The sequence below is a fragment of the Nyctibius grandis genome, chromosome 4 (genome assembly GCF_013368605.1).
Source record: "Nyctibius grandis isolate bNycGra1 chromosome 4, bNycGra1.pri, whole genome shotgun sequence".
In the NCBI taxonomy this organism is placed as follows: domain Eukaryota; kingdom Metazoa; phylum Chordata; class Aves; order Nyctibiiformes; family Nyctibiidae; genus Nyctibius; species Nyctibius grandis.
Window position 1 is genome coordinate 22,074,860 of NC_090661.1, and position 20,700 is coordinate 22,095,559.

General features: G+C 41.1%; 1 protein-coding gene across 1 annotated transcript in view; it reads left to right on the top strand.

Moving 5' to 3' along the window:
• LDLRAD3 (low density lipoprotein receptor class A domain containing 3) overlaps positions 1-20,700 on the top strand; it is a 113,271-nt gene that overhangs the window by 31,020 nt on the left and 61,551 nt on the right. The window contains exon 3 of the mRNA XM_068400107.1: positions 8,650-8,796. Coding sequence (XP_068256208.1) covers positions 8,650-8,796 — 147 coding nt within the window. The remainder of the gene's footprint in view (positions 1-8,649; positions 8,797-20,700) is intronic.

Consider the following 20,700-nt stretch of genomic DNA (forward strand, 5'->3'; position numbering starts at 1 on the left):
GATGAAATGAGTAGAAGAAAGTCACTGTTCAATAACCTGAAGATGACGATTGGTGTAATATGTTCTTTGTATTTCAGGTTTTTATTCTTGTGTGTGTTAACTTTCTGTTTAAGTGCCCAGAGATAACAGCTAAGCTCTTCTGAGAGTATGAGGAACACATAATTAGGGAAAATGTTTCCATTCCATTCCAGAGGGTTCTGTGTAAGTGCATGCTTTTATTCATTGCACAGTAATGGTTTCCATAGTTTGCTTAAAATCACTGGGGGTGAAGGAACTGGAGAGGAGTCTGGGATAAACAAAACAATCCTAAATTTGGAGTATTGATCTTGCTCTAGGGGTTGGGTGGATGAGTCAGTCCGAGTTGGTCTTCCGCTATAAGTTATCTTGGGGGACTGGGGCAAGCAGGATGGGGAAACTGTTCAGTAAAAATAACGATTTACTCATGTGGCCATTATAGTCAATATAAACAAGCTGGGGGTCATGTACTGACCCCTTTTGCTGTGAGTATCCAGGAGTCTCCACTAACCAAAATTAGGGAGAAAGGTAGCCATGTGATGACTCCATTGCCTTGCAAAGGATCATAAATGTTATTCACCAGGGTATAAAAAGTACTCAACTCCATCATTCCTTTGTTCTTGTCTGGAGCAGCATATGCACTTCTTGGAGCTAAATGCTTGAATTCCTAAGTGAATGAATCAGACTCAATCTCGCTGCTGTCACAGTTCAGATATGATGTCTGTATTTTCCAAGCAGCATGTCAGCTTGACCTGGTTGTCAGGAGACCAGAGTAGTGTGATGGGACACACAAGCTTGTTATCTCCTCCTTCACCCCTACCACCCATTTAATTTCTCTTAGGTACAGCTGTTTGATACAAATACTCCTGTTTGAGTCCTGTTGGCAAGGAATTACAAGTATATTGCTAAAGCAGAGACTGGCACCATGAAATCCAAATTATGTCCCAAAATGTTTTAGGTCTTCTGTGCTACTGCGTGTAAATCCTGTAGTCTTTTCTTTTTGTGAAGACAATAACGTTGTCCTCAGGGTGGTGTTATAGCAATACATCCCTCAAAGGTATTAAGAATAAGATATATTTACCTCTGCCGCTTCTGTAAGGAAGAATTCTGGTTGGGTAACTTCAGTTTGGATAAGAACAGTGTATAATCTCCATTTGACCTTCTGGCTGGGGAATGCTTCTCTTTCAAGGTGCACCCAGTTTAGTAATCTAAATAAGTATTTATTCCTCCTCTCCTCCTCCTCCTCCTTTTTCTGTTTAAACTTACACTAGTTCAGAGCTGTGTTAACTCTGTACTGTTAATGGCCCATAGCCTGTTTCTCTTCCACTACCATAACTCTGCTGAGAGCCCGCAGACCTACGAGATATATATATTTTTGGTGTGTCCTCAAACAGCTACACTGGAGACAAGCAAATGTGCGGGCTCTAGTGAAATGCCCAGTCCCCCAAATATAGAATCCAGCTGCAAAAGCTGTAGGAATAAAGTAAGCCTGTTCACCTTGGCTCACTTCCTGCACATGGAAAAAGCAAATGATTGTTCATTAGGGAATGATTTAGAAGATTATATTTAATTCAGGTGCTTGCATGGCTAAGTGCTGAAATACAACCACCTACTATAGGGAATGTGCCCATTGCTTAAACACTGTAGGATATTCTAAATTCTATTCTATGCATAAAAGAAATGCATATTCTATTCTAAAAGAAATTCTATTCTATGCATATTGTATTGTTTATGGTAGAGATCATGATGTGTTAATTGCTCTCCAGTTCAATAAAGGCAGCTTTTGCTGTGACAAATTAATGGATTAAGGATGGGCATCCGATAGTAGTCCGAGTTCCCTGCCACTGTCATTTTTCCATCTAAATGGAAAGAAGCTATCCTTTTTAGTGCTCTGAAAAGGGTTTTCCCATTGACTTTGACTTGCCTCAGTAATATTTAGTGTTTCATTGGAAGTAACCATAGGAGTTTCTGCTCTTTTGACTAAGCCTGATCCATTTTAAATCTTGAAAATGCTAGATATGCGATATATCGCATCTCATTGATCACAGTTGGAAAACTGAAGGAGGGGAAGTCGAACCTGAACAGTGAGCAGTTCCATGAATAATCACTAATTTACCTGCTGCTTCAGTGAAGAAACATTTTTGAGCACTCGTAATGCAGTGGGGCTGTCAATCTGCCTCTACAAATAACCCTCATAACTTCTAATGTTGCATAAGCAATGTAATCATCAGGCAGTTTAAATGAGGATGGGGAGGATAGGGATTAAAACTGCTCAAGGGGATTTAAGTTGTCAGGTAATCACTGGCAGGTGTCCTTTACTTGTGACAGATGGCTTAGGTGTTTTCAGAGGCTTCACAGCAGAGCAAAAGAGAGCTTGTCTTATTCTTTGCTTCCCAAAACCAGCCTGAATGTGCACTGGGATGTTTTTCTGTTCTGGCAAGGCACCTTTGCAGTAGTGCATAGGAAAGCAAATCAAGCTGAGGACTAGCATATATGGGAATTTATGAGATACACTTATGAAAATGCAGATGCAAACAACTTTTTGGCTGATATCAAAAGTGTTTATTTAAGAGATGGAAAATAAACCTAGTGCTTATTAGTATACTTTCTTTACCTGTTTGGTGCTGGTAATGGGCAATCTTTTTATGCACTACATACTTGAATTCAGTATGGGAACTTCCTCTTAAAAACTAGTGTCCTGTTTTCATTTTAACAATGAGTAAAGTGTAAGTAAAGGGGTTGAGTAAGTTTGTTGCCACAGTCTCTTTGTGTGACTGCAGGAGTCCTGACTTTGATGTTCTCTCTTAAGCACAAATCAGTTCTGCCTTCCACTTCAGTGCAGTGAGCGTTAAGCCAAGTCTACCTTAATCCCACTGATGTTATCTTGCTGACAACATACTTCTATTGCCAGTGAAGTTTATGCATGCGTATGTTAAACTGTTTATAGGGAAAGCATAAGGTTTGGAGTTTCTTCATCCTCAGCTTTTGAATTCCTCTTTTGGGTGCATCATCTGCATTAGAAGATATCTGTAAAGTAGATGTGGAGTGAGTCAGATGCTTCATATCAACATAAAGAAGTATGATAAGATACATCTGTCCTTAGCAGCTAAATTTATAGAAGCAACTGGACCTGAATGAAAGCATTCATAAGTAGTTTTGCAGTCTCTGGGGAATCAAATCTTGTAATATCCTACCAGGCACTTAGCATCGCTTGTTTGCTATCTTTTGAGATGACTGAGGAAGATCAAAAAGTGTTTGTTCAAGTCTGCCATTATCACTTACTTTTCTTTAGTTGTGATGTGTTTTGCTGGTGAGCAAATATTGACAGGTATTGAAGGTATGTCTTTTTGATGCCATCTTGCTGCAAATTCCAGCTAGTGCCTTGTTCTACTCTCTCTCCCTTTGTTTTCACAACACATTGCAGATTTCAGTAGAGTGAGAACAGATTTCTGATGTGCTGAAATCAATCCTGGTATGGATTTACACCCAGCAAGGGGATAAGCAGAAAGAAGGAATGAATTCATTCAAGTGTGGAGCATACTGTGTGCATTGTGTGATAGGAAAGTAACAGGAATACCCCTTCAGCCTCACAGCTACATACCAGCCTGGATCAAAACAATTATCTTCACATTTGAAAAACTTTAGGCAGAGATCCATTGAAAGTATGCAGTGAAGATCCCAGGATGCCCACAAAAGACATGCCAAAGGTTTGGCAGTGAAGAGTTCATGCTTCATCCTTGGCGACAGATCCTCTTTGCAAAGAGGCTGAAGTTACTGGCATTGTTCATGAGGGTGTTCAACACATAAGTGTGTTGGATTTCTTCCTCAAAACCTCCTTGGCCGGGGTGAGTGCCTACTCTTACTGATTACACTTTCTGATACAGAGGCAGTATCAGTGTTATCAGTAGTGATCTGTTCTGTAATTTGCACAGTTCTCTGGAGTGCTTTCAGGTAAAGGGTTTTTTGTGAAAGATACCCTTGACCTGCTTTCTTAATACAGTGTGAAGTGCTCAGCATGACTTGTCCTTTTATTTATTTTTCCCTGATTCTTTTTCAGTGAGTATTAAATATTTACATGCTAACATTTTTGGAAGTGGCTGCTAAAACAGATTGACTTTCCTTACTCGGTCCTCTTCAAAGTGAAACATGAGTCCCTTTTTTTATTCAGCCCAGATGGTATGCTGCTTAAAGTGAGCAATGTGTTGCAGTGAAAATGGACTACTTCTTTCCCCTTCTTCCCTTCCTCCTTTGCTTAACTAAACACATCCGTGTAGCTCATATTTGGGTTGAATTCAAAATTAGTCAACGATGCTGCAGGGTAAATATGTCAACTATTGGAAAGCCAGCTTTGCCAGATTGAAGGAATTTCTGCCCTGCCAACAGGCGGTATAGCAAGTTGGCTGCACAAAACCTGACATCTGTATGGACTTTATTAGAAAAATGGACACGATGATCTAGTTTGGTCCTTTCCATGTCTGTCTTGTGCTGTCTGTAACATTGCTGCTCGTCATGTGCATGCACAGAGCCCCCCTGAGTTATGCAGCAGGCTGTGTGCTGAGTGGGCAGGAGCATCACATTCCTGAGCGCTGGAAGGTGATGACAGCACTGAGGATTTCTTTGAGGGTTTTTGCAAGTCTCCTCTATTAGACGTAAAGTGAAGGAAGCAAAAGGAGCAATAGGATTTAAAACAGTTCCACATGGGCAATTGTTTTGACAGTTCTTTATCCACCAATGGATCTTTTTGAGATGGAGTAATGCATGTAACAAGTTTCTAGATGCGTTGACTATGATTCTCAAATTGCTGTATGTAACCTGCAGCTCTCTTCTAGCAGCTGATGAAGTTAATGTTTTAAGAGAAATAGCTGTTGCTTTGAAATGGCATCGAGTTAAGAGTTCCATGTTCCCATTCCACAGCAAAGCCTGTGTAGGGCTGTTGGCAAGTAACTTGATCTGCCAGTATCTTTCGTTTCCTGTTTGGTGAAAAGGTTAGTAATACATCCTTGCTTTAGAAGAACATTGTGGATAAATTTATTGTATAACAAAGGAAATCCTATAAGCAAATATCTTACTGGGTAACAAAATTTGGTATCTGTTCCTGGAATGTTGCTTCAGTTTAGTAGGGTAGAAGTATAGCATTTATTTAAAGGAGTTGTTGAAAGTAACAGGGAATTGGTAGCTTTTTTGAAGGTGTTATTTCTTGGTTTGTGTTTTTGGCTTTTTGAAACTCTAAAAATTTCTTAAATGATTTGACTTGGTCTAAATTTTTTCATTAAAGAAGTGTGGAGATCATGGCTCAAACTTTTCAGGCAGGATAACAGCAGTAGATCTGACAGGAGCTGAACTTTGGTTATTCTGCACAGGAGGTGTTACAGTGCTTGAAATACATCCGGTTATCATGTTTTCTCAGGAACACCGTGATGCTTAGGGGGTAAAAGACAGTACTGTAGTTAGGGCAGGTAGCTGTGAGACCTGGTGTCGGTTCTTAGCTAGCATCTTGCCCAAGTCTAAAAGAGGTCTCACTGAAGTGTTGACAGCAGGATTTTTAATTTTGAATAGGTGCAGCTTCCATGTGGAAGTGGAGCAGGTTGGATGAGAGATGTACGTATGAGGTTAGACAAGAAGGTAGCGCAGAGCAACAGAGAGGTGCCATGAAAACAGCACCTTTTTGATGTTGGTGCCTAAATGTACTGCCTAGTTGCTTAGGTTCTGAGACAGCAAAAGCCTTGGTAATTCCTAGTTCTCGTCAAGCTTGAAATAACTCCATTTTACATCGGAGATTTATTCTTAGCCAGGACATTTCAGTTTTATAATATTTGAGAACTTGTAAATTCTCTTTAAAATTTATGACAATTACCAGGAAAGTCTTCCAGTGGTACCATACTGACCTGAAAGCTATTTTTTTGGGAGGAGCGTGGAGAAAGGAGTTAGGTTCTGCTGGTGAAGCTCTTAGATGCTTTATAACAAACTTGAGAAAATAGCATATTGGCTGTGCCTTTACATTGCAAATAATACCTGGGTATTTCATCTCTTTCATATCTTGATCTGGTGATGGCATGTCGTAGTTTGTAATACTGCAGTAGGTTTTCTGCAGAGCTGTTATTAGTGCACTGGGTGTTGTTTGCTAATAGGAGGTTGTGTAATGCTGACAGCTTCACCCTCTGTAGCTTTTAAAGAGTGGCGATTTTGGTTTGGTGGTTACTTACCAGGTACACGTCAGTGATACAAAGACTGATCTAAATGTGTTCAATCACTGGTTTAAGGAAAAAAACCCAACACAAAAAAAACCCCAACAAAAACCCCCTTTCTGGTTGAACACAGAACTGCAGAACTTAGTTGTGATGCTGTAAGGTTGTGCTAGCCTGGGGGTGGTTATTGACAGCACCATATCTGTTCAGTGTTTCCTGGCAGGACTAGACAAGGACAAACCGTTCCCATTGCTGATTTAGATTTAGGGACTCAGGCATGAAGTAGAGTTAGGTACAGCATTTACTCTGGAAGACGCTGGGAGCAGTGAAGGCCCTGCCTGAGTGGGCTGGTGCTGAGCTGCTTCTAGTGTGCTCTAGGTTGTAGCCTTTTCCCGTTGCAGTGTAGAGAGCAAAGCTGTCCTTTCATGATCAGAAGAGCAGTGATGCAGGGAATGAAACTGAGGTTTGAATGAAACTGCTAAAAGCAAAAAGATATCAAATTCCCAGCTGCATAGCCTGGACTTGCTTTTTGCTGGCTGTTACTTTCTTTCTTTAAGGTGCTGCAGAAGGAGAGTTACAGGTGGCTCTGGGTGTGTGGCCAGTGGCTGACATTGCCCCATCTGCCTCAGAAGACCTTATTTCCACCTTTTTCTGAACTACCTTAACGGAAATTTGCCCTGAGCTGTTAAAAGACAAGGTATCTGCTCTGTGTTGGTAGATTCTTAAAACATCCTCAGGAGAGTCAGACATTTGCAAGGAATAACATTTGAGAGGAAATACATTGTTTGGGGCAGACATAGCATAAAAAAATACCTCCCTGGAGCATTTCTATCATGTGTCTTTTGAAACAGTGATGTAAAATTTAGCAGTTTTGCCTGTGTCAGGGATGGAGTGTTTTGCTACATTGCAGGGGAGGAAGGAAACTACCTGCTTTTGGCTGATTTTGGAGTTTCTGGAAAGCCTCATGCTTAGACTTGTTCATGCTTAGACTTGTTTTGGCAGCTGAGTTCTCCAAAGATGCCTCTATGGACCAGGTTCATCCCTGGGACTGCAGAAATTAGCTAGGAAAGGGTCTTCCCTGAAACTGCTGATCCTGGTAGCTGTGATCTGCTCTGTGTCCTGTGCAGCATCGAAGAGTGGGGCACTTGCCATGTTGTTTATAGTGCTTCTCCTTGTCCCTGGAGCTCAGGCCTTCCTGGGGAGAGGAAGGAGCTGAACTCCAACAGGAGCAGGAAGCAAGCTGGCGTAGGGTGGGCAATGGAAGGAACCGACTGCAGCTCTGCCAGTCCCCCAGAGTTCCAAAAATCGTGCAATTATCCTCAAAATAGGTAAATGATAGGTAAATTACTAAGCTGCGCATCAGCTTAATTTGTTCTTCCTGGTTTTGAACCATGAAGATATGCAGACAGGCAGGGGGGGCATATTTTTGTAACACCTACACCCTTATGTGGGAAAGTTTGTATTTCTCATTTTTACCTGGTCAAGTGCATGTTGCCTTGGACTAGTGTGGAACATGACAGAGGAAGACAAGGGGAAGGATATTCTTTCTATCATCTTCTGCCTTGTCTTGCAGCTTCCCCACAGCTCAACAACATGACACGTCATTTTGGTGCTTATTAAAACCATTGAGTTGAGTGTCACTATCTTCCTTCACTGAATGTTGTGTTTCCGTGATATCTGCATTCCAAAAACAATGCAGAAGTGGGAAACACAGTAGATTAAAATGACTGACCAGAGCTATGTTTAACCTTGAAGGCAAATCTCTAGGTTTCCCTCTCGCACTGTTCTTTTCATCTCTGGTATCCTGCTACTAAACCCCCTCCACTTGGCAGACTCTTAGCGTGCCAACTGCTTTACTAGCCTGTGGGACAGATGTGTGCAGGGGACTGTATTAACACAAAGAAGCTCAAATCTAACTTTGATCAGCAGCACTATGTTTAAAACTTAATTGAAAACCTAGTATGAATTAGTCAAGGTGTTACATAGTTGCTAGCCCTTGGGTAACAACAACAACAACAAAATATTCTGCAAGCTAAGTACTGATCTGACAAAAGCATGGGAGCACGGAGCTGAGTTCTTGTAGCCTCATCTGTTTTACTTGTGTTTAGATGGACACTGTGAAGGAGAGAATTTTTTTTTTTTAATAAACTTTGCTTTGACCTGAGGATACATAGAAGGCTGCATGTATGTTCCTAGAAAGAAAATAGCAAGAAAGAAATCTGTAAAATGGGGAGTGTGAATGGAGAACGGGTAAAATGATAATTTAGGAAGAAGAAAGTGCTACGAAGTACCACACTCAGGATACTGATAGGATAATGACAAAATAACCAGAGTCAAGATCTATTTGTCTCATGTTCATTCAACCACTGATAAACACCTTGCTCAGTGACTGCTTTTGCTGCCTTTTTTAAAATCCCCTGTAAACTCTCCTCTTTTCTGTTTACCCCAGAGAGCCAACTGTTGCCTGGGAATAACTTCACAAACGAATGCAACATTCCTGGAAACTTCATGTGCAGTAATGGGCGCTGTATCCCAGGGGCCTGGCAGTGTGATGGGCTGCCAGACTGCTTTGATGACAGTGATGAGAAGGAATGCCGTAAGTGACCATTGCTACGACCTTAACATGCTTAATATCACAAGGCTTGGCTAGGTAGTGTTACCAATGTGTTCTGTAGTGTATATTAGGTAAGTAACAAAGCTACTGCCAGTTTCGTAATTTAGCTGTTGTTAAAAAAATGTACAGCCCTTCTTACTATTTCAGGTCTTTAAGGTTCTTCAAATTTCCATTTAATACAGCATTTGGTAGCAGGTACCAAAACCCCTGTTCACAGATGGATAAATTGAGACAGACTTGTCTTACAGTTCTTCCAGTGGAAGAGTGAAGATGCTCTGTGATTTTTTTAGGGATACTGCGTTTACTGCTTCAGCACACTGGCCTAGTGCTGTAAGTTGACCTCCACTACCATCAAGACTAGTTCATTTCAAAATTGTTGACTGTATCCTGTTATTTTTTTCTTGCCTGTCACAATGTATTTCTTAACCCTTTCAAACTTAATACTGACTTTCTAGAACATAGACTAAATGAATTGGCTAATAATGTTTACATGTTTTAATCCTCCCTACAGAATTCCCAATTCTGGAGAGCTAAAAAAAGTCTGATCTGGTTCTCCTCTGTGATTCTGTCTTTTTTTTAGCATTAATTAAGCTTTAGTTAATGTTATTCAGCCATTAGTTAGCATGAAACTTTCTAGCCTACATGTTTTTACCCAGATAGCAAGATTATGCTGCAGCATAACACTATGATTTGAAATCCAGTTGGGAGTGAAAAAACCCTCAAATTTCATGTGATTCTAGAGTGACTGAGAAATTTCTGAGAAGTTACGCTTTTCGTCTAACAAATGTCGCTCCTTTACAGATATACGTTATGGAGGTTTTCATTAAAGTTAAACTGAATTTCGAGAAGCTTACCTTCCCCTGGACACTTCTAAGACATCATCAGCTTTGCTTATGGAGCGGGAGGAAGAAAGAATAGCTTCTTCCGAATTAACTGACTGGAAATACCATGTTTTGTTAAATGCTCTTGCTTTTTAAACTTGATGCCTCTTCTTTAACCCCCGTTATCCATCCCTTTTGAAATAATGGGGCTTTAATAACTGTGCTATGGAAATCTCCATACATAGTTCTGCTTTAAGCCAGTGAGCTTTTCTCCCTTTCTAAGGCATTAGAAGTATCTGTATAAAATATCTGATGCTTTGCAGTCTTTATCAGGCTTGTGTGGCAACATTGAAGACACGTTAATATTTTCTTTTCTTACTTAGATTTTAACATCTTGGGAAAGGATGGACCTGTTGTAAGGATTGATCATTGTCATGCATGTCTGTTTAAAGCCTAGCAGAATTTATATTAGTGGGAGCTTTGGCAAGAATAAAAAATGTCTAAAGTTCAACCTGTACCTTTCAGTGAGATGTTCCTGATGACAACAGCTGTGTGACTTTCAGGTTCCTCATTGCCTGGCTTCTAAATATGCTGCTAGCATGACTTTTGGTGTGCTGTTTCTGCTTCTTAAAACAAGCTGAATGATGGCACTTCTCTGTATTTATAGGATACAAACCAGAAGGTTTTCTGTCTTTAAGAATGTTGTCATCCTCTGCCTTGCATAAATTTTGTTTCACCTGGTACAATTAGAAAATCTTAATGAAGTTTTTCTTAAACCTTAATGAAGATTTTCTTGAAGGCTGGGCTGGATATTTACCCATGAATCGGTAACAGGAAAATATGCTTTGTGACTCTCTGTTTGAAAATTTCCTTACCAAAATCAGTTGGATCTAGTGAATTGTAGGCAGTAATGAACATAGTAACTGACAATAAAATATAAAGAGCTGCAAAATGACAGTTCATAAAAGTTGTTCTTGTCACAACAGACTCAGATAAACCTCACTGATATAGGCTATGCTTCAACTATGAATTTAAGTTTCTGCAGAATTGTCCTTTGGGTTTTGTTTAAACACTTCCAGCCCACTTGATTGGCTAATAGTTTTCTGGATCAGCATCCTTTTGATCCTGCCCAAATTAATGGAGATAATTAGACTGTTCTTTTCTCTTCCCATACGTCTATCTTCTATCTGATCACCTTCATAAATGTAAAATTAGCATGGAAAAGAGACAACAGGGAGAGCAAGGGATTCGTATCCTGTGCTGGCCTGCTCTTAACAGGTCAGATAAGCCAAAACAGAATGGAGATAGTGGTCATTTGAATCTCCAAACAAAAAAATAATATTCATGCAAACAAGGTTCTGGAATGCATCCAGAGAGCTTCAAGCTGCCCATTCTGCATCTCCATCCTCTCCATTTTAGTAGGCAGCTTTTAACTCTCTGTACGCTGCCATGAGAAGCATGTCTAAGGAACCAGCCACTGTGAGTGTGGGATGCTGAATATGCCTGTGTAGCTACAGTCTGTGCGCTGTGACAGAGACATGAGGTGTGAGAGGAGTCCCTGGGAGAAGGAGTTACAGCATTAATAAGGAGGCTGGGAATGTTTTGCATTGTTAGTTGTTGGCTTACATCTGAATTGAGGAAGCTGGCTTACCGTCTCAAGGATGGATGATCCTTCTAACCCAGGAAACATCCCCTTTTGAATCCTGATAAGCACCTAGCCTTGCTAATAGCTTCAGAGGACAATTCACTTGCTTATGTGTGTGGGTATATACATTCAGTGTGTAGCTAAAAAAGTTTCATTTGCTCTTTTGATGAATTTTAAAAATGGTCCCGTTCTTATGGTGTGCTGTTATAGTATTACCAACCAGTCTTTTACATCAGAAAGTAATCAAAATTTGGATGGGCTTACGCAGCCCGAATCTGGTGTTAGAGGAGTTCCTAGCTCAGAGTTAAAGCATTGAAAGGCAGCCCTAGTGTCTTGTCTGAGAAGGGCAAAGAAAGAAGAAAAATCACTTCTTCCCCCCACCTTCCAGCTTGTGTCAACCTGTAAAGATAGGTTCCTAGATTACTTCAGGCTGGAAAGGAATCTGGAGGTCATTTGGTCCAGCTGCCTGCTCAGCTGGCAGGACTAACTTCGATCAGGGTTGCTCAGGGCCTTGTCTGGTCAAGTTTTGCACATTTCCAAGGATGGAGAGCCCATAGCCCCACAGGGCACCTGTTCCACGATTTGAATATGCCCTCTGGGAAAATTTTTTCCTAGTACATGATCAGTTTCCAGTGATGACATAGAAGCTGAACCAAACAATTTTTAAAGATGTGCAGTGTGATTAACATTCAGATTCTCTGGCCTTAGTGAGTGGGAGGGGGGAATGTAGGAGCCTAGTTGTTGTTCGTCTTGCCTGCAGAAACAGCAGCTGAAAAGTAAGAACAGTTGACATGCAAAATGTGGTAAGTGTGTGTATGTCACATCTGGTTGTGTCATTACCAGTGTGTGTTGTGTTGCTTGTGTCAGGCAACTCCAGGGAGGACAGCCATGCTTGAAATCGTCATGCTAGCATCGCAAGGGTTGGAGCGTGTATGTGTATAGATGTAGGTATAAAAGGTTTTTTTATTTTTTTAATCGTTTTAGGCTAAGCTTTGTTAACCTTCCTCCTATCAGAATAGGGCTCTACTCACTAAAACTTACCTTGCAGCAAAATATGAGTCCTTTGTTTTCTACTGTGGTGTTGCTTTGCATTAGCTGAGCTGTTGATAGTGGAAAGCTGCAGGAGTTGCATTAACAGCATGAGATGGCTGAGTTCCCAGTGTGTTACTGCTCTGAGCCATGCCCTAAGCTGCTTTGTCTGTGATTCCTCATTGACTAACTAGTTCACATTGAAAGGCTTTAACCTTGCTTTAAAGTGTTTGCGTGTGAATAGGAGTTTGGTTACAGGATTCATTTGGTACTGTGGACTAGTATTTCTGTGAAGACGAGTATGCTGTGTTTTGGCGTGCCCACCGAGGAAGTTTCATGCACACATGTGTGTGGTTATGTGCAAAGTCTTTCTGTCTCTTTTGGATTGCCAGTTGAACGTGGATGTCCAGCAATATTTATCAGTTCTGTTGCTGTAGCATCTCATTCTGTCCGTCCCCCTTCAAACAGGAAAAATTACAACTCATGGTCTGGTTTTCATTTTCTGCAGCCAGCAAGTAAAAAGTGCTGGTCTGGGTGTGAGGAGCAAATAAGATGCAAAGGAGAATTACCTGCACCTTGTCCGTTCATGCCTTCTCTTCCCTCTCTTCCTTTTGTCCCTTTTCTGTCTCCTGCTTTGCAGGACCATCTCTGTTAACTATGTCACTCTTCTTGTGAGCTTTTTCTTCATCTCCCACACTTGCCAGAATCCATACCATCTGTCATCTTCCTTGCTTCCTCTGTGCCCTGACCTGTGATCAGTTTAACAGTTCCCATACCGGCTGTCTGTATGCTGTTTAGTGCACGGAACACTTCTTGTACTCTTGCCTTCTGTCATGGCAATGTGATGACAGAAAAATTTTATCTGGTTTTATCTGTGGAGGAGGGTTGAGAAAAGGCGTAAGGGGGGTGGGGAATAAGCTAAGACAGTGACTTCTCATTGTCATAAATAAGAACTGCTTCTCCTTGAAGCAGAGTATCTTTTTGGCTTTTCCTTCAAGCTACTAATTGAGCTTGAAAAAGAATTAATTGACCATAGCAGTGTAAATGTTTTGTGAGTATTTCCAGTTCTCTGTCGTTTGAGTAATCTGCTATCAGTGCACGTCCCAAAATGGAGAACCCTTTTGTAGTTCATTCCCCCTGGCTCTGCTGGTTCTTGTCTGTTAGGTTGCTTTATCAGCCTGTGTAGTCCAATATCTGTCATGCAGGTTTCTTTCAAATGTTAGTGGGCTTTTAACTATTACTACTGCTTTTTAGCTGTGTAGATGACTTATAATGGAAGCTGAGGCTCCTCTTGACAAATGCAGAATCTTTACCAACAGGACTTTCCTATGGAGCTTACGGGTGTTGATTGTGTAGCTCCTAAACCCTGCCCTGGTTGCATACCAGGCATATATATACCTGGGGTTTGTGCTTGCCCTGGTCAAGGTGGGAGCTCCATGCTGTCAGCCACTCTGTTCTCTGTCTCGTATCATATGTGGAAGATCCAAAATGGCACAAAATAGAGAACCTGAATGGAAAGAGCCTAGAAATTTGTGCTTGCATATTTCAAAACATTTTGAGGTAAATGGATTATCTCTAGTGCTGATCTTTATACCTACCTGCTGACATATTCCTTTGGGGCCAAGACCTGCATCCTGCTGTTGGAAGGATTCTTCCTTGATATTTAGGAGTACACTAATGTTCTTAGTTAAACTCATAATTACTCTGTCATCTTTGTTTCCTCTTTTCTTTGCTTTTTGTACATCTTTGTATTAGATTATTACAGAAAGAACATTGTGAACACTGGAAACAGCTTTTGTCAGCTAATGAGCAACAGCTAGTGAAGAGATGACATGTTGCTGCCTTTGTCAGCTAACAAGCAGCAGATGGTGCAGATTCAGAGCATGGCATATCATCTGTGCTAAGTGCCTGGCATGACAGCAGCCAGAATTAGAGACATACCAAATACCCAGAAGTCTATAGATTTTCCTTCATCGCTCTTCTGAGAGCTGTTCCTTACATGCCGAGTTTGGTGTGCAGCTATGAGCAAATAGTGGCACACAGTGAATACAGTGACTAGCTGTGTTAATCCAAGAGCTAAAGAGTGTAGGCTGTGGGCTAGAAAAAAATCCTATGTGAGGATAGCCCTGGGGCAGTGTGTTCTTGTGTTATGAACTGCTGTCTCTTACATGTTTCTGCTTCCAGTTGACACTGTTGCTCATTCAACACAAACATAAAAGTAAACCAAGTTTCTGAGTCAACGCTAAAGGCTGTGTGATGGGAGTGTATAGGTGTCTGAGCAACAGGGCATCATCCATGCTTGTAAGAATGTGCTGCCAAGACACTTCTGCACCAGCTAGCAAGAGCTGGCCTCTATAGGAACATCTGGAACTGCAGTAGTAAAAAGCTCATTTCATCACCAGCAATCCATCATCATCAGACCTTGCTCTGATTGTCCTTCAGACAGAGTCTTTATGAGCAATTCTTCTACATGGTGGAGAATGTCTTTATTAAATGAAGTACTGTGTGAAAATGGTCAATTTTAACTAGCATTCCCCAGGCAGGTACTGAAGCTACCTGTCAAGCAGTCTTCTGCTAAAGGTCAGCTTTGTCTCTTGCCTGAGGTACATGTGCTTGCAGGGGACCCCTTGCAGTCAGAACTGAAGTTTTTATAATGCCTGCAGTCCTGGGCTGCACTCAGCATGGTGTGGTGAGCCAAGCTTTTCTGGATTCCCACACCAGCAGGCTAACTTTCATAGCCCTGAAGGCTGATTTGTGCAATCAGAGAAACCAATTTAATTAATCCAGGTGTCTAGCAGATCTGGTAAGACCCTTTCTGTGTCAGGGAATTGAAGCCCTTGGGACCCATGCTGTCCTGGTGACAAATACCCCAGGAACTCCTAGATCTGGTAGGCTGCATGCTGTAGTGTCAAGATGAAGGCCTGAGAAAACTTTAATTTTCTTTTTACATTCAATTCCTTAAAAAATTGCTTTGTGAGGCTTTTATTAATGTGTGGTGGAAGTGTTTTCTGATCTGTGTTTTTATGGTTGTAACTATGCTTCTATTGTTGTTTTTGCAAGCATTTTCAACTGTCTTTGGCAGGTTAGTAGAATAATATTTGAGATAGTGCTGCAATTACTTGTTCATTGCTGATATGTTGGCATATTAATCCTTGATTTCATCTTCTCTTACGTGTCTCTTAACCGTGCTCTTGGTTTTACCCTGTAGAGTTTGAACTGTGTGTTTATATATAATAAAAATGCCATATTTTTTCACATTCCATTCTGTGTCTATCTTTTCTGTGTTGGGTATATTTTCAGTTCCATGTAATCAATCTAAATGCACACAGCGTTTTGTATAAATGCTTTATAGTCTCAGAGGACTTTAGAAATCTTCTGGGGTCATCAGGAGGTGGAGTTAGGGGGTGGGAAATGTGGCACAACTAAGCTTGCATTATTCAAAGTGTTTCTATCTGCACACTTGCTCTTACTCTTCGTTAACCCTGCACTGGTGGGGAATTAGGCTGGATTAGCAATATGTCATAGTTTGAAAATACAGCACCGATAACCATTTTTAAGTTTCCCCAAGGTTTCCTGTACCTTATTGTTCCATGTCCGGTTTCAAAGCTACCTACCAGACAAATGTTTGCTGCGCCCTCTGGTGTTCACTTGCGACAGGTTTTACCGCTCTGCACGTTCAGGAATGGAGAGGCTGTGGGAAAGTGTTCCTAACAAACAGTTACACACAGTCGACGAGTCTTTTCACAAGAACGCTAAATGAAACCCCCACTCTGCAATTAGAAGCCTGGGTTTCCTAGATTATGTGAAGAATCTTTTCCTACTCGCTAAAACCTTTCAGCTGGGAAACTGAAACTCTCACAGAACAAAGGCAGGTTGGTTACGTTTTCGTCTTCAGACTGGTAATTCAGATGCATTTTGACTGACTTAATTACATTCCCTTTCTACAAAAGAGAAGCTCTTGAGTGCAAGAACTCCTACACTGCCCAGTGCATCTCAACAGTAGGAAGGAGGAGGATCTAGTGGGGACTGCACCAGCTTCAAACCCATGGCACGTGCCTGGAAACCTCAGATGAGGACTGTCAGACTGCCTTGTCCTGCCCTCTTTGATGTGGGGTAGATTTCAGAAGACCTTTAGATTTGTTGCTCTTCATTGCTTTAAAAAAAAAAATTCATGGAGTTTGCCCTCGATCAGGAGCGTGTTTCGAGTCTGCTCTACAGGAAGATCAGAAGCTGGAATTATATTAAGGCACATTATGTACCCATGCTTTTACCTTTGTAAGTCCCAAAATTAAAATGGAGGCACAGACTAAATTTACTAATAAATGGTCATTACTGTCAACCCAAATAATTCTGGTGACAGTCTGAATTTAGATGTTTGTCCTTGCCTTTCCTTATGCTTTGCTGTGAGAGCAGTCAAATTCATGACTTCCACACTGCTAACAATAAGTAACAAGATCTAGTAGCCACTTTAAAAGATAGAAAAGGTCTTGTAGAGACAATGAGTTCTGCAATCTCTGTAAGTAAGCTATTTAATGAGTGCTTATTATGATAGTACAATTATTACAGCTGAAGATATTTTGCTTGTGTTTAGCCCACTCAGTCTAATGAATGGCTTTCATGTACAGGAACAAAGGGCACAAATTAACTCCGGCTGTTATCTTTTTAAATACTAGGCTTTAGGCTCAACAAGCAGAGCTCAGTGCACTGAAGAGTGAGATGAAGTGTTTTGTTAATAAGAAATGTCTGCCCAATTCAGAAGTAACATCAGTAAGCTCTAGGGATTGTCTAAACCAGCTGAGATCTAGAAATACAGCAGTGAGCCAAGACCCCAGGTAGGACTAATCATACCCATCTGTAAAGACTACTGACTTTGAATTGTTTAATATATCGGTGGCCCCAGAAAATTATTCTTAAAGCATTACTTAAAGCCTGGTGTTAACTAAGGCTAATGCTATAGAAGATGAGGGGCAGGGTGATATTTCAAGAGACGCATTCAGATTCCTGAATTAAGATCCAGCATTGGATCACGTGCAAAGGTGAATTCATCTCATCTGCTGCAGTCTGTTGCTGTTAGCCAGGTGTGCTTTTAGCTTTGGGAAGTTTACAGTGCTGGTTTCTGATAAGTTTGGATTCTCTCTTGCTAGCTAACATCTTATAGTAGTGTGAGCTGAATAGGTGTGAAGTGTGGGTTGTATCAAATCTCGCTACATTTTGGGAAAGATAAATAAGCAAGTAATGAATACTTGCAAGTAAGTGATTTAGCAACCTGTCACTTTAAAAAAAAAAAAAAAAGGGAACTCTAGCATCAAAATCACTTTGTCATGTTTGAGGATTTTTATCTTATGATTCTAACACCGTTCAAAAGTATTAGAGCTGAGCTTGTACTCTTTAGTTCATCAACTCTTTATCTGCTACTTCGGGAAGTATGGAGTGGCTGGTACTCACCAGAGGCTTAGGTGGCTGTGAACTTTGGCCATTGTCTGTGTGCAGTTTGGTGACAAGCCTCTGCTGCAAATGGATGTGTCCAAAGACAGCTGAATAGTTGATACACATAACTGACTTAGCTGTCAAATAATGACTGATTTAATGTGTTCTGTGGTCCCCCATGAGCATGAAGGAGGACAATACAGGCACAAGGAACAAGATAAAAACATGGAGATAAATATAAAAGCAGTACATTAAATAACTACTATAATTACAGCAACTTGGATACTTTAAAATTCTGCATTCCTGCTAAAATCTGTATGAAATTGTGGAAGTGTGGGGCTTGTGGGTTTTTTTCCGAGAGCATGATCTGGGAATTTTAACTCTCCCTTCCTATAAACAGGACTAACAGTCTACCTTTGTTGCCTTACACTACATCTTCATCTAATGTATTTTAAATGTTTCTGGAGAAAGCACAAGTCTGTAAGGAAACCTATAAGTAGGTAATTTTTTTTTTATTCACTACTTATGGCAGAGGCGATTAATATATGGAAGGAGAAAATCTAACAGTAGGGCCAGAACTAAGGAACAGAGAAGCATTCTACCAGATCTTGCACCCTGGAATGGTCATAGCAGTGAAAAGCTGTAGTCAAAGTAGATTTTGTGTATTTATGTTAATGGAGTAAGAATAGTCATGTGCTAAGATTCCAAGCTCCCAGGTGTTGTGCAAGCAACAACCTTACAAAACTGTACAAAACCAATCTTTAGTGGTCTCATTCTTATTTATAATCCAGTAATAATTTGTGTAAAAGGCTAATGAAATTAACATCCTTTCTTTTTCTAAATAACTAGAATATATAGCAGAAAGGTAGGAATTCCTCAATAAAAGTAGTTGTGTGTATTCTCGTGGTTGTATGTATACCCATGGAAGACCTCTGGACTCCTATTCACAACTTGTGATCACTGAGTGCTTTAAGTCTCCTGGTTTTCTCACTGCTTCCTGTTATCTCCTGGTTGACCTGGAATATTTGTTGCAGGTAGGTGATAAACATCAGAATTCTTAAGCAAAGCTGAATATTAAACAGTGCATGAAATGAGCGTCTGCATTAATTGGGAAGATGCTGTAAGCCAGCTGCTGATCTTTTTGTCACTTAATCAGATGGCTCTCAAACTTGGAATATCAAACTGGAATTAGCTCTTGTTTTCACTCATGATTAAGCAACCAAATACTTAGTAGTTATGATTTGTAATGAAGTGACCACGCTGAATGTTTCATTTGAAGCTCAATTGGAGAAATTTACACATGAGTAAGAGCAAGTGCAATAGCTACTTATATTTGATAGCTTTTTAGGCAGGCAGATCAAGAGGGTTTGTGATGCTAATTATTTAATCCTCTTGATGGTCTCTTCTAGATGGGGGTCAGTGGCCAATTGGAGAGCTTGGAATCGAGACAGGTTTAACTGTTGGATGGAATCAGTGGCACAACTGAAATAAAAAGATCAGGTAGCTAGTAACCCAGAATGGTGTGAGGGATCGTAGTAGCCCGTTAGGCACACTACTTACGTGCTCTGAGGCGGGTTGCACGTGCTACTCCAGTCCCTTAGGGGCAGCATTCTGTCCTGCCTGTATGCATCCTGAGTAACTTAACAACTTTGAAGTTGTGCTTAATTTGTATGGTGTAACAGCTGATTTAGAATTTGTCCTTTTGTATGATATTATTGTTCAGGTTGCTTAATGAGTAGTAACTTCTAAAATACTTCCTTTAGCGAGAAATTACTTTACTGAATGTCTGAAAAACAAGCTTTTTGTCTGTGCTCTCTTCTGCCATCTCATCTGCTTTGTGATGATTGTGAAGGACTGACACATAGACTTCTAGACCATGAAAGATTACTTTAAGGCCTTACTGTCTGGCAGATGAGAAGAATATTTTGGTGAAGAGCCATTTCTTCCCATGGCTAATGGAGTCAGAGGACCAACACCTCATTCTAAATACCATGGCAATTCCCTTTTGTATCATGTAAATACAGATACATGTTAATGTTTCAGTCCTAGATTACTTCTGCCATGACTAGGTAACAAAAGAAGAGTGGAACTGGAGTGAATCGATCCTTTTCTGCCATAGTTTCACAAATTGGTTGAATGTTAGTTTATTTGGTGTGGTTTTTGTACTTACTATACCATAGAATCATAGAATGGTTTGGGTTGGAAGGGACCTTAAAGATTATCTAGTTCCAACCCCCCTGCCCTGGACAGGGACACCTTCCACTAGACGAGGCTGCTCAAAGCCCCATCCAACCTGGCCTTGAACACTGCCAGGGAGGGGGCATCCACAACTTCTCTGGGCAACCTGTTCCAGTGTCTCACCACCCTCACAGTAAAGAATTTCTTCCTAATATCTAATCTAAATCTACCCTTTTTCATTTTAAGCCATTCCCCCTCGTCCTATCACTACATGCCCTTGTAAAAAGCCTCTCTCCCGCTTTCCTGTAGGCCCCCTTCAGGTACTGGAAGGCTGCTATAAGGTCTCCCTGAAGCCTTCTCTTCTCCAGGCTGGAGACCCCCAACTCTCTCAGCCTGTCTTCATAGGAGAGGTGCTCCAGCGCCCTGATCATCTTCGTGGCCCTCCTCTGGACTCATTCCAACAGCTCCATATCCTTCTTATGTTGGGGGCCCCAGAGCTGAACACAGTACTCCAGGTGGGGTCTCACGAGAGCGGAGGGGGAGAATCACCTCCCTCAACCTGCTGGTCATGCTGCTTTTGATGCAGCCCAGGATACAGTTGGCCTTCTGGGCTGCAAGCGCACGTTGCCTGCTCATGTTGAGCTTCTCATCAACTGTCACCCCTAAGTCCTTCTCCTCAGGGCTGCTCTCAATCCATTCTCCACCCAGCCTGCATTTGTGCTTGGGATTGCCCCGACCTTGCATTTGGCCTTGTTGAACTTCATGCAATTGGATCCAGACTGGATC